The following is a 13107-nucleotide window of genomic DNA, read 5'->3' on the forward strand; positions in this document are numbered from 1 at the left end:
TGTTTTCAGTTATTTCACCTTTTTTTGTTAAGTACATAACTCCACATGTGTTCATTCATAGTTTTGATGCCTTCAGTGAGAATCTACAATGTAAATAGTCATGAAAATAAAGAAAACGCATTGAATGAGAAGGTGTGTCCAAACTTTTGGCCTGTACTGTATATTTCTTACCTGATGTCATTATTATCCTTCTTTGACTGTAAGTGACTTCCTAATATTTAAAAATGCCGATTTAACATGGCAGGCGGTTTTGTTCACTGCAACTTACTAATAATGGAATATTGCTACTGGTGATAAAATAAATAAAATTATTTTCAAATTTCAGTTTTGGGTCATGTAGTATGAAAATCACCATGTAGGCTTCATTTGAGATGAGCAAACAATATCTCATGTCTCTTTACCTTGTTTTTTTTTTTTCTAAGTTAAGATTTTTTCTGACAACATTAAAAATAGAATTTCATGTATTCTTTTCAAGGGAAACTGACATCCTACATGTTTTTAGTTGTGTTTGGGCCTGCAGCTTCTACTTGGTGGATTGTTTTGGTTTCTTTTGTGAAAAATCTTATGCACAGTTTTATTAGACCAAAAATAACCACTTCCACCTTTAATGATAATTTGGCTGCATTTATTTATTACTTGAAAAGTTCTTTTTTTGACAGTTTAGAAACACTGAGCTTCATCAGTGTATTTATAATCTAAAGTCTGTTTCTCTCTGTACTGTAACAGTGAGCTGGTGTTGAAATCATTAGTGGTCTGAGGGCTCCTCCTCTGGTGGCTTCATGTTACAAGTGTTCAGGCACTGAGGGGTTTTTGTTCAGGTCTACTGATGCTTTGTGTCACTGTGGCTCTCTGGCACAGTAATACACAGCAGTGTCTTCAGGCTGCACATTCTGTCCGTTTAGAGTCACTGTGTTGCTGGAAGAGTCTAAGTCAACATTGAACTTGTTCTTCAGTGTATCTTTAACTGTGGTGTCCCTACTGATCCACTCCAGTCCTTTCCCTGCAGGCTGTCTGATCCAATGTGTGAAGTAGCTGCTAAGAGAATAAGAGACCTGACAGGTGATGGTCAGACGTTGACCTGGCTGCACAGTCACAGAGGCTGGCTGTGTCAACTGTTCACACTTCACACCTGTTAAAAAAGAGAAAATTATCTGTAACAAATGATCAAGTTATAGAGCAAAAGAAGAACTGTTGACTTTGACAAATCCAGAGAGACTCACATCCAGCTGCCAACAGCAGCAGCAGAGCTACAGAGAACATGGTTTATGTTGAAACTGACGTGCTGTGAACTCCACTGACAGCCTGATGTGATGTTTTTATAGCTGAGTAACAAGGAAGCTCACTGAGTTTGCATAGAATCAAACATATGAAGCATCAGTGTTGGTCTAACTGGAGCCAATAGAAGAGTCTGTTCAGTGTTATTATATCTGCAGAGTGACAACAAATCACCTCTGCTTTACACAGTGATGTAACTTTATTACACACTGAACAGTAACATTTAGAAAATGTCCCTGCCTTTACATCAGTTAAACAACTGTTAACTTTGTTTAAGCCTACTGTAAACTATCAGTGCCTAAATGTGTTGCATTAACATGCATTTACTACATACAGCACTTATTGATCCAATAATTTACATACATACTGTACTTAATTAATTTCATGAAATTAACTGCAACATTGTTTTTATTATCACATATTATGACTCACTTTAGGTTCCACATAACTTTATTGTGTCTTATTTTGTAGAAATGTAAAGTATTTGCAGTAGTTTAATTTCAGCCACCAGATTATTGTGCTGTCTTTGGCCATTTTATGAATGAGTGATGTTTATTGTGTGTGTTAGGGTTTTTTATATGTTTAATGATTTGTAATAGTATTTCTCAAGAACACTTGTTTGAATTTATATAGTGCAGGTTCAGATATTATCTTTTTATTTATGACATATTTGTTATGTAAAACATAAAGTACAAAACCTCAGATATAACATTATACAGAAAATACAGCATTACATTTTATAGAAATACTAAAAAAATACTTAATGCTTAGGCTCTAACAGCCTGAAAGAAGAAGTGCACTGTAGGTTTTTGTACAGCTGCTCAACCAACTCCAGTCACTGTGTGTCTCGAGCACAATAATAAACAGCAGAATCTTCAGTCTTCAGACTGTTCATCTGCAGATACAGCTGCTTTCTGCTGTTGTCTCTGGAGATGGTGAACCGGCCTTGAACTGACTGAGAGTAGTATTTGCTGCTACCACCACCATCAGCAGCGATCCACTCCAGTCCTTTTCCAGGAGCCTGTCTGACCCAGTTCATCCAGTGGCTACTAAGTGAAAATCCAGAGGCTGTACAGGTCAGTCTGTGAGATTCTCCAGGCCTTTTAATCACTGGTTCAGATTCTGTCAGAGTCTGACCATCAACACCTGTCAAGACAAAACAAAAGTGTGAAATATGTCAGTCACACAATTAAGAACTATGTCTAATCAAGATCAGGTAAAAGCTTCACCTGCCCAGCAGATAGTTAAAAGCAGCAGTCCTGTCCTATAGTCCATCATGTTAAACTGTGTGTCCACTGTTCTCTGTCCTCCTCTCTGCAGTCAGATAAGTAGAGATGGAAGATATCTGAGTTTTGCATTGACTCCTCCTTTTTAAACGTGGAGTGTCTTCTGTTTAATCTCTCCCCAAAATGTATTTGATTATATGAATTTCCTATGTCCGACATATTTTTTATTCATTTTTTATCTTTTTATAAAGAATCATCTCAATGTTTCTCCTGCAGGTTGATTATTTTTTCTTTTGATTTTGCGCACCATAATAAGAACAGAATTTTTAAACATTTCTTTGAGGGAAATTCTGACATCCAACACTTGAAAGTCATTTGCTGTGTTTCTGTTCTGTTTGGGATATTTTCCTTTTTTTCTTTTTTGTGTGTTGTTTTGTTTGTTTAAATGAATCAAAATGAAGACAAATGTTCACGTGTTGTTCTTCATCACACACAAAGAGAAGGTGGAACTAATATATCTGACAAACACAATTTAGATTGGCAATGAAAACACACTTTTCTGTATGTTGAATAATTAACACTGCTATGAAGTTGGCTAAATACTGAGCCAGTCACTAACACAGTTATAATTCTAATATCAACTTAAAATAACTAAAAATGATGATATTATGGAAGAAAACTGACTTTTGACCGATTCATTTCTACTATAGTTAGATGATGAGCTTTAAAACTAAGTTCAGTTGTGACCTTAATTTGTCATCACTTAAAAGGTTATTTATATAATGCTGCATCAGTTCTTGTGATTGTGATGTCAGAATATCTAAAATGATTTAAATAAGAACTGTATATAAAATCTTCAGTCTGTTTCTCTCTGTACTGTAACAGTGAGCTGGTGTTGAAATCATTAGTGGTCTGAGGGCTCCTCCTCTGGTGGCTTCATGTTACAAGTGTTCAGGCACTGAGGGGTTTTTGTTCAGGTCTACTGATGCTTTGTGTCACTGTGGCTCTCTGGCACAGTAATACACAGCAGTGTCTTCAGGCTGCACATTCTGTCCGTTTAGAGTCACTGTTTTTGTGGAAGAGTCTGAGCTGATACTGAACTTGTTCTTCAGTGAATCTTTGTAATCTGAGGTGGATCCAACACGTGCTGCTCCAATCCATTCCAGTCCTTTCCCTGCAGACTGTCTGATCCAAGCTGTGTAGTAGGTGCTCACAGAATAAGAGACCTGACAGGTGATGGTCAGACGTTGACCTGGCTGCACAGTCACAGAGGCTGGCTGTGTCAACTGTTGACACTTCACACCTGTTAAAAAAAGGAAAATGATTTGTAAGAAATGATCAAATTAACAAAAGAAGAACTGTTGACTTTGACAAATTCAGAGAGACTCACATCCAGCTGCCAACAGCAGCAGCAGAGCTACAGAGAACATGGTTTATGTTGAAACTGACGTGCTGTGAACTCCACTGACAGCCTGATGTGATGTTTTTATAGCTGAGTAACAAGGAAGCTCACTGAGTTTGCATAGAATCAAATGTGTGGTGAATGAGTGTGGATCAGACTGGAGCTATTTCGAGGAACCTGTTGTTATTATTAATATTTATTTTTTTTTATTGATTCTCCAGAATAAAACACCACAGTGTCTTTAGATGAGCTGCTGTGATTCAGCTTGGAATCTTAATTCAACTTTATCAGGATTTATTTTTCAGAACCTGCTTTTGTATAATTTACATCTGGAGCTTTTTCAGTTCATTGTTGCACTGACACTTTTTAAAATCTTGTTTTTATGATGAATATTTATAAACAAAACAAAAAATACTTAAAATGTATATTTCAACAGTTAATTAATGATGGATATTTCATAAACAACTCAAAGCAATTAAACCAGTCCAAAAACTGCATTTCTGTTTTTGCTGTAAATCATGTTATTTAGACCTAAATGTATATTGAGATCATTTTGATGAGTGCTAAAGTCTTTAAGATTTATATTCCTGGTATTTATATACGTGGACAACCTTCAGCACCAGTTGAAACCAACAGAGCCATCATCAAGAGTGTTAGTTTTCTTTAAGCCATGTTCACAGTGTGTTTATGTTTCCAAATCCATGAATCCCCTTTTTAAATATGACGTTAACTGGATCCCTGTGAGAATTTGTTTACAGTAAGCTCCTCCTACATCACATTCTGCTTTCAAAGTCAAATTCAAGTCTCTGAACACATTTAACATGAAATAAAACATCATTTAAAAAATCCAGATGTTAAATGAATATAAAATTTGAAGCAGTTGTATTTACAAAATTCTAAAAGGGGAGAAAAGTAATGTGTTTATATTTGTATTGTTTTTATTTCATTTTTTTTTTTACTTGAAACTTGAAGTTAATTTATGTAACATATCCATGGTCTGCAGAAACATTCTCCTGGTGACTGGGCTAGTCACTGAATAAGCAAGATATGCCTATTTAATAATATGATTTATACACTCAGATCTGTGTTCACAAAGTGTTTGGTGTAACTGTATTGCATTATTTTATTGCAGGACTCCAAGTAAGGACACGCTTTAGCAGCATTATGGGATTTTGTACAGCTGCTCAACCAACTCCAGTCACTGTGTGTTACGAGCACAATAATAAACAGTAGAATCTTCAGTCTTCAGACTGTTCATCTGCAGATACACCTGCTGTCTGCTGTTGTCTCTGGAGATGGTGAACCGGCCTTTAACTGACTGAGAGTAGTATTGACTGCCAGCACCATCAGCAGAGATCCACTTCAGTCCTTTTCCAGGAGCCTGTCTGACCCAGTGCATCCCGTAGCCACTGAGTGGAAATCCAGAGGCTGTACAGGTCAGTCTGTGAGATTCTCCAGGCCTTTTAATCACTGGTTCAGATTCTGTCAGAGTCTGACCATCAACACCTGTTAAGACAAGCAAGAAAATAGTGATTTCCTGTAAGTTGGTCACCTTTTCAAGAAAGATTTTATTTAAGATCTGATGATATTTTCACCTGCCCAGCAGATAGTTAAAAGCAGCGGTCCTGTCCTATAGTCCATCATGTTAAACTGTGTGTCCACTGTTCTCTGTCCTCCTCTCTGCAGTCAGATAAGTAGAGGTGGAAGATATCTGAGTTTTGCATTGACTCCTCCTCACAGGGAGGAAACAACTGAAATGGACAAGAATCTAAGCTTGTTACAGGTGGATGTACAGGAGGATTTTAATTGTGTAAAATGTCAATTTTGTTATATTAACATATAACTCAACAGACTATTGATCCATAGGACCTGACTATGATAACAAGTCAGATTGAAAATCTAATATCAACCTGGGCCAATCTCCACACATTGACAAAAGAAAAGATTTTTTTTCTGCTTACTGTTTATGCTAATGGCATATCTTTTAATTTAATTACAAACATCTATTTTAAAGTCATGAAAATCCTAAAGTTATCAATTCCAAGGGTCAGTAAATTGCACTTACAGGATAGCTACAATACACAATTAAATTTCTGAAGATATCTCAGCTGAATTTATTTCACTCAGAAGTTTAATGCTTAAAAATAAATAAATAAATAAATAAATAAATAAATGTTGCATTATGTAAGTTTTCATTGTGAAATTACATACAATAATGTATCAGTGATTGAAACCTCGAGGTATTTAAATGGCTGTAACAGTGAGCTGGTGTTGAAATCATTAGTGGTCTGAGGGCTCCTCCTCTGGTGGCTTCATGTTACAAGTGTTCAGGCACTGAGGGGTTTTTGTTCAGGTCTACTGATGCTTTGTGTCACTGTGGCTCTCTGGCACAGTAATACACAGCAGTGTCTTCAGGCTGCTCATTCTGTCCGTTTAGAGTCACTGTCTTGCTGGAAGAGTCTAAGCTGATACTGAACTTGTTCTTCAGTGAATCTTTGTAGTATGAACCTGCAGTATTTTTCATTCCAATCCACTCCAGTCCTTTCCCTGCAGGCTGTCTGATCCAAGCTGTGTAGTAGCCAAGATAATAAGAGACCTGACAGGTGATGGTCAGACGTTGACCTGGCTGCACAGTCACAGAGGCTGGCTGTGTCAACTGTTCACACTTCACACCTGTTAAAAAGAGAAAATGTTTTGTAACAAATGATCAAATTTACAAAAGAAGAACTGTTGACTTTGACAAATCCAGAGAGACTCACATCCAGCTGCCAACAGCAGCAGCAGAGCTACACAGAACATGGTTTATGTTGAAACTGACGTGCTGTGAACTCCACTGACAGCCTGATGTGATGTTTTTATAGCTGAGTAACAAGGAAGCTCACTGAGTTTGCATAGAATCAAACATATGAAGCATCAATGTTGGTCTAATTGGAGCCAATAGAAGAGTCTGTTCAGTGTTATTATATCTGCACCGTAAAAATATGCCTGGGAATCACTGCATTAAATATGATTTCAATTTCATTACACACTAAATTGTAACATTTTAAACAATGACACCACATTTATAGAAATGAAACAACTTTGTTGCTGTTGCAAACAACTAATACTTAATTGGACAGTATTGATATCAATTCAATATCAGAACATTATGTAAATTCCTCTATATGATAGTAAACAGCAATAAGCATTATTATTGTCATTAATGTGAATATTAACATAAAAACACATTCATTAAGATCAGCACTGAGCAATTTGACACAACACAATCTATGTGGGATTCAAGTAAATTAAAATTAAATATGCTGTCATCACTCATCTCCACTTTATAGATCACTGCTGTCGTCTTTCAGAAATTATTTTAATCAGACTTCAGAAATGTACCTATTGATGTAGAATAGAGAAATATGAACTCTCCATGGTTTGAGTATCAGTCAGTTAAGGTCAATGAGAACAGCAGATCTGAGTGTCTCAGAAGTCACAGAAGATACAGAAACTTGACACTGACTGCCCTCTGGTGATTTTATGAAGGAAAAGCAACATTATTTTTCATTCATATTATGACTCATTGTGTCTTCATTTATAGAAATGTAAAGTTTTTGTGCCATGTTGTTGTGCTTTCTTTGGCCCTTTTAAGAACAAGTGCTTTTTGAGTTTTTTCTGTATTTAATATTTAGAATAAATCTTCATCAGGAACAGTTTTTAGGGCTTTATATACTACAGGGACAAAGGTAATGTGTTCTTATATTTGTGATGTAAACAACATGTAAAAAAATAATGTGAACAATAAAATGAAATAGTTAATATAAGTACTAAAAAGGTATTTCATGCTTGGGCTCTACCAGCTTGAAAGAAGTGGTGTAGGTTTTTGTACAGCTGTTCAACCAACTCCAGTCACTGTGGCTCTCAAGCACAATAATAAACAGCAGAATCTTCAGTCTTCAGACTGTTCATCTGCAGATACACCTGCTTTCTGCTGTTGTCTCTGGAGATGGTGAACCGGCCTTGAACTGACTGAGAGTAGTAGATGCTGCCACTGCCACTACTGATACGAGCAACCCACTCCAGTCCTTTTCCAGGAGCCTGTCTGACCCAGGCCATCCAGTAGTTATCAAAGTGCAACCCAGAGGCTGTACAGGTCAGTCTGTGAGATTCTCCAGGCCTTTTAATCACTGGTTGGTTGAGACTGAGTCGGAGTCTGACCATCAACACCTGTTGAGACAAAAAAGATATGCATGCCATGGGTAACGTTGGTAGCACAAATAGTAATATGCCAGATTAACATCAGGTAAAATCTTCACCTGCCCAGCAGATAGTTAAAAGCAGCAGTCCTGTCCTATAGTCCATCATGTTAAACTGTGTGTCCACTGTTCTCTGTCCTCCTCTCTGCAGTCAGATAAGTAGAGGTGGAAGATATCTGAGTTTTGCATTGACTCCTCCTCACAGGGAGAAGACAGCTGATTGGATCTGATATTAAGTTTTTGTTTGATGAACATGTAATGTCAGTGAGCCCAGGTCGGGAGTGGGTTTTGCTAATGGATGGATGGCTGCAATATTAATTTTACATTCCCCTAAACTGGCATGCCTAAGACTTGTCTGACATATTTCAATTAAATTTGTCTTAAATGCTCTATATTTAGATCCCCAACCCTGTTTCTTTCAGAGAAGAAATCATACTTTAGGTTTCCTTACTCCCTGTCACTATATCAGTTACCCAAATCCTCTCTCCACATCACCTGTACTGCCTTTTCCTCACTTGAGTCATATCTCACAGCAACAACTGGATCATTACCATGGCTGTTCTGTCCCAAGGTGTCCCTCAGGGCTCTGTGCTTGGTCCTCTCCTGTTCATCCTCTACATGTTTTCCCCTCTATAATACCATCTGTCTTCATGGTCTCCACTTAAACTTCACTGCTTATGATGTCACACTCTACATATGTACTATATCCACCATCACTGCAACTCTCTGCACCCTGACCAACTGCCTCACCAAAATCAAGTGATGGATGCAGGTCATATTTATTTATTGTTGTCTTGTTTCCTCTTCAACACATACACTATATACATGCCACAACAATAACTGAAACATAAAACAATAAAATGAATATTGTATAAAGTATTTTTTTTACACATTAAATCTTTTTTTTTAAAAGAAACTGAATGAATTACAGTAGACCATATACCTTAAAAAAACTCAAAAGTCCACATTTAGAGAATAAAATCAGAGCTGTTGTAGCAACTCACAATGTAATAACGGCTTATAATGTAATAACTTAAATATAATAAAAGTTCATAATGTAATAATCGGCTCATAATGTAATAAAATCATGAGCACATAACATAATAACGGTTTTGTGCATAATGTAATAATGTAATAACTTATTATTATCATTATTTTTACCTCTTAAAGGTGCAAATAAAGCAAACGGCATGGGTTTCAGCGCATTATTAAACAAAATTTGTGAAAGCAAGAATTATTTAATATTAATTACACTCTCACATTTTATTATGTAAGATGTATAATGTTGAGCCACTAGGTGGCACCCATGCTAGTTATTTTGGTGACATATGGTGGTTATTTGACTCTACAAAGAGCATCTACCATATTCAATGTGCAGTTTATGATTGTATCAACACTGGGTGTGGATGCAACAGCAATAGTATACCCACATGGTCACTATGATGACAGTCTGCCATTGCTGATTCTAGGTCATTTTGCTGAAGGTCATGGGGACCATTATGTTAGCCTTGATGGATCAGTCAGACCATTCATTCAAAGAATTCAGGAAACAGAGAAGCAGAGTGTGCTTGTTTATAATACTGGCTCTGATGCAGTTCCTGACTCTGACCACCATTCAAACCCTGACTCTGACCATCCCTCTGACCCCAACAATCATCTTCTCCTGGACTCTGACCACCATTCAAACCCTGACTCTGACCATCACTCTGACCCCAACAATCATCTTCTCCTGGACTCTGACCACTCAAACCCTGACTCCGTCCATCATTCTGACTCCAACACAGTATGTCACACTGGCCCCGATGTTGTTCCTTCTGCAGGTCCTACAGTGCCAAAATGTATCTTTCATGCTGACCCTGACACTCTCTTGGTTGCTAGCCCTAACTTGCCTCTGCTCGTACTGTCATCCATTATCCAGTATTGCCTGTTGATGGATTTTACAATGCTGGGCACCTTCAACAGAGTTCCCAACTTGTTCAAAGAGCTAACCCTGCCATTCCTACCAAGAATTTATATTTGTGATACTTTGGTGGAAAGTTTAAATATTGTGATGGATGAAGACTGCTGCATAAGTATTAGCAGGTTATACAGAGCGGCTGGACGCAATAGTGGCCTTGTGTCGAATATCAGGGAGCTCTTCAGCCAAATGCCAGGTGGATTACAGCCTGGATCGTGATTCAACATATATCCTTCAGATGGTTCCATATTAAAGACATTTATTGGAAGAAGTAAAGTTTTCTTTTTTTTTTTTTTTAAATCCCATTCACTCATTAAGCCTTGATCTGAGTGAACACTGACACAGTCACTGACAAATGGAGCCCCCTGGACTTTTGTTGGCAACTATAATTTATGGTCATGTATTATGTATGCATATTGTTTAGTTAAATTTATTTGGACTTATGTTTTTACTTGGGTGTCCTGACAGGCTGTGTTTACATTTTAAGAACTTTTGAGCTGGTTCATTGTTATTACATGGTTCTAAAACGCTCTTTTCATTCTTGCACAAGTTCCAAAATAAAGTAAATTGAATGAATATGTCATGCTGCTATCATGTATTTAACGTAAGTAGTAGGAAAACAATGCTTAAAGGTCTTTATTAAATTGGCATTAAGACCAACAATAAAATAACAGCAACTGGAAGGTCTTCATCAGGTTGTATGAAAGGAAAGAGTGTTCACTTATTATTGTGTCCTGCATTTATTGTAGCAACAGTAAACAAAAGAAAATGCTCTTTCAAGCTAAATGAACTGCAGTCCCCCTCCTTCCCTAATCCACCCGCTTCTCCTGCTGGCTTTTGAGTTGGTTACTGATGCGCCACCTATGTACAAATTATAGTCAAACACAGACCTCTTCCCTTAGTGCATTCTCTTTGTCAGTGTGTGCAATTTAACCTTTAAACAATTAGGCTTCTCTTCCTGTTTACATATGTGGCTTGCCGCGTATTGGGGGTGGAGGTATATGGCATCTAAGTTGGCCATTGCTCCACTACGTTTTGCAGAAATTGTGTGATCCTGCTGACAGACAGACAGAGAGACACAGAGGTGAAAGCATTTCCTTCCACCCCTGCAGGAATGGCAGAGGTAAAAATGATGATAATGCAACACTTTTCTCACAATATGAGCCATTATTACATTATGAGCTGTTATTACATTATGAGCGGCACCAGTAAGGCTCATAATGTAATAAGTTATTACATTATTACATTATGTGCAAAGCTGTTATTACGTTATGCGCTATAGATTTTATTACATTATGAACCAATTATTACATTATGAACTTTTATTACATTTAAGTTATTACATTATGACATTATGAGTTGCTACACCTCTTGTGATCACTATCATTTGGTCTAAAAGGACATATTGTGTCAAGATCTTGTTTCAGTTTTAAGTGCATATTAAAATATCTCAGATCAGTCCACAGATGTTCACAATGATTTTACATAGTTTCTCATGACTGTGCTAAAGGTTTCAGTTCCTGAGTCTATTAACAACAGACTTGAGAGCTAACCGACTGTGAAATCACCAAATTTACATAACAGAATCAAACATGGGCTGTTGATTCCAGGTGCTGGGGAGATGACAAACATAACAACATATAACATAATTAATTAATTTTCAAAAATGTAAAATGTTTGGGGGAAAAGTACAGTTGTGAGTATTGGGTGTTAAATGTTTATAGCCTGTGGTGAAACTTCAGCCAGTACGAACAATATCAAAATAATAAAAAAGAGGAGGAGCAACATGAGTCATTATCTTGAAAAAAAGTATTTTCAAAAAGACACAAACCTCTTATAATTAAAATGAAAAAGGACAATTGTAATTACTTCCATGATACTTTGAATAGACCTGTACTTGTACAGCACCTTTCTAGTCTTCTCTCAAAGCACTTAAACACTACATGACACATTCACCCATTCACTACTGGCCAAGGCTACCATACAAGGTGCCACCTGCTGTTCATCTTAAATGCACTCATACTCTGATGAAACAGCCATCAGGAGCAATTTGGGATTCATCATTATGCCCAAGGATACTTTGACATGCAGACTGGAGGAGGTGGGGATTAAACCATCGATCTTCTGACACATGGATGACCTGCTCCTGAGTCTAAGCTGCCAAGTTTATCAAGAGTGTGAAAATATACGTAGTTGAATTGTGACATTTTAATAAATGAAACAAAAACATTTCACTTGAGACTATTTTTGACGTTTATTTTCTAGATCAGACAAACTGTAAATCATTTCATTGAACATATTTGATGAGCATGTTTTTTATGAAAGGAAAGAAAAATATATTTTGACCTTCAAAATCTCTCTTAAATATAAATGTGTTTGTCTGCAGAGAAACTTTAGCAAATATTTAAGGTGGTGTCATTTCCTCTGTAAAAGAAAAATACACATTTAGTGCTAAAGTGCATAATTGATACCTTTACATATAAAAACATAGAAATAGAGAAATAAAATGAGTCCTATAAAAACCCTGTCAGATGGTGTTGCTATAGTTTTAACTTGAATCATTTCAGAACATTGAGGAGTGGATGAATGTTGTTGTCATGACAAGTTGAACATCAGAGTTGATTTTAGTATTCAGTCTCATTTCTTTGAGTGTCCTGTCTATGTTTGTTAGGTTGCCCTCGCTCAGTTTGCTGCACTGGAACAAACAGGAAAACTGACTCAATATTGAGCATGTTGTCAATATGCATCAATAATCATTGACTGCAAATAATGACATCACAACATAGCTTGTGCTTTGAAATGTGTGATATTTCACAGCTGTTTGTGCTGTGAAAATGCTAACAGGAACAGACTAAAGCTGCTGGTTGACTTCCTGAGTTTAGCTCCTGGAGCTCCTCACTTGGACTATTTGATCAAAAAGCACTTTGACTTGCTGAACCTTAACAAGAATCTGTTTGCATGACCACGCTCCTCCAAGCACATAGTTGAACAGACAAATGATCTTGATTT

General features: G+C 36.9%; 1 protein-coding gene across 1 annotated transcript in view; it reads right to left on the reverse strand.

Moving 5' to 3' along the window:
• The window catches only part of LOC144458564 (immunoglobulin gamma-1 heavy chain-like), a 133269-nt gene extending 126497 nt beyond the window's left edge, over positions 1-6772 (reverse strand). Inside the window, exon 1 of the mRNA XM_078161054.1 lies at positions 6663-6772. Coding sequence (XP_078017180.1) covers positions 6663-6702 — 40 coding nt within the window. The 5' untranslated portion in view covers positions 6703-6772. The remainder of the gene's footprint in view (positions 1-6662) is intronic.
• Between the last annotated feature and the right edge of the window lie 6335 nt (positions 6773-13107).

Source organism: Epinephelus lanceolatus, chromosome 18 (assembly GCF_041903045.1).
Source record: "Epinephelus lanceolatus isolate andai-2023 chromosome 18, ASM4190304v1, whole genome shotgun sequence".
Lineage (NCBI taxonomy): Eukaryota > Metazoa > Chordata > Actinopteri > Perciformes > Serranidae > Epinephelus > Epinephelus lanceolatus.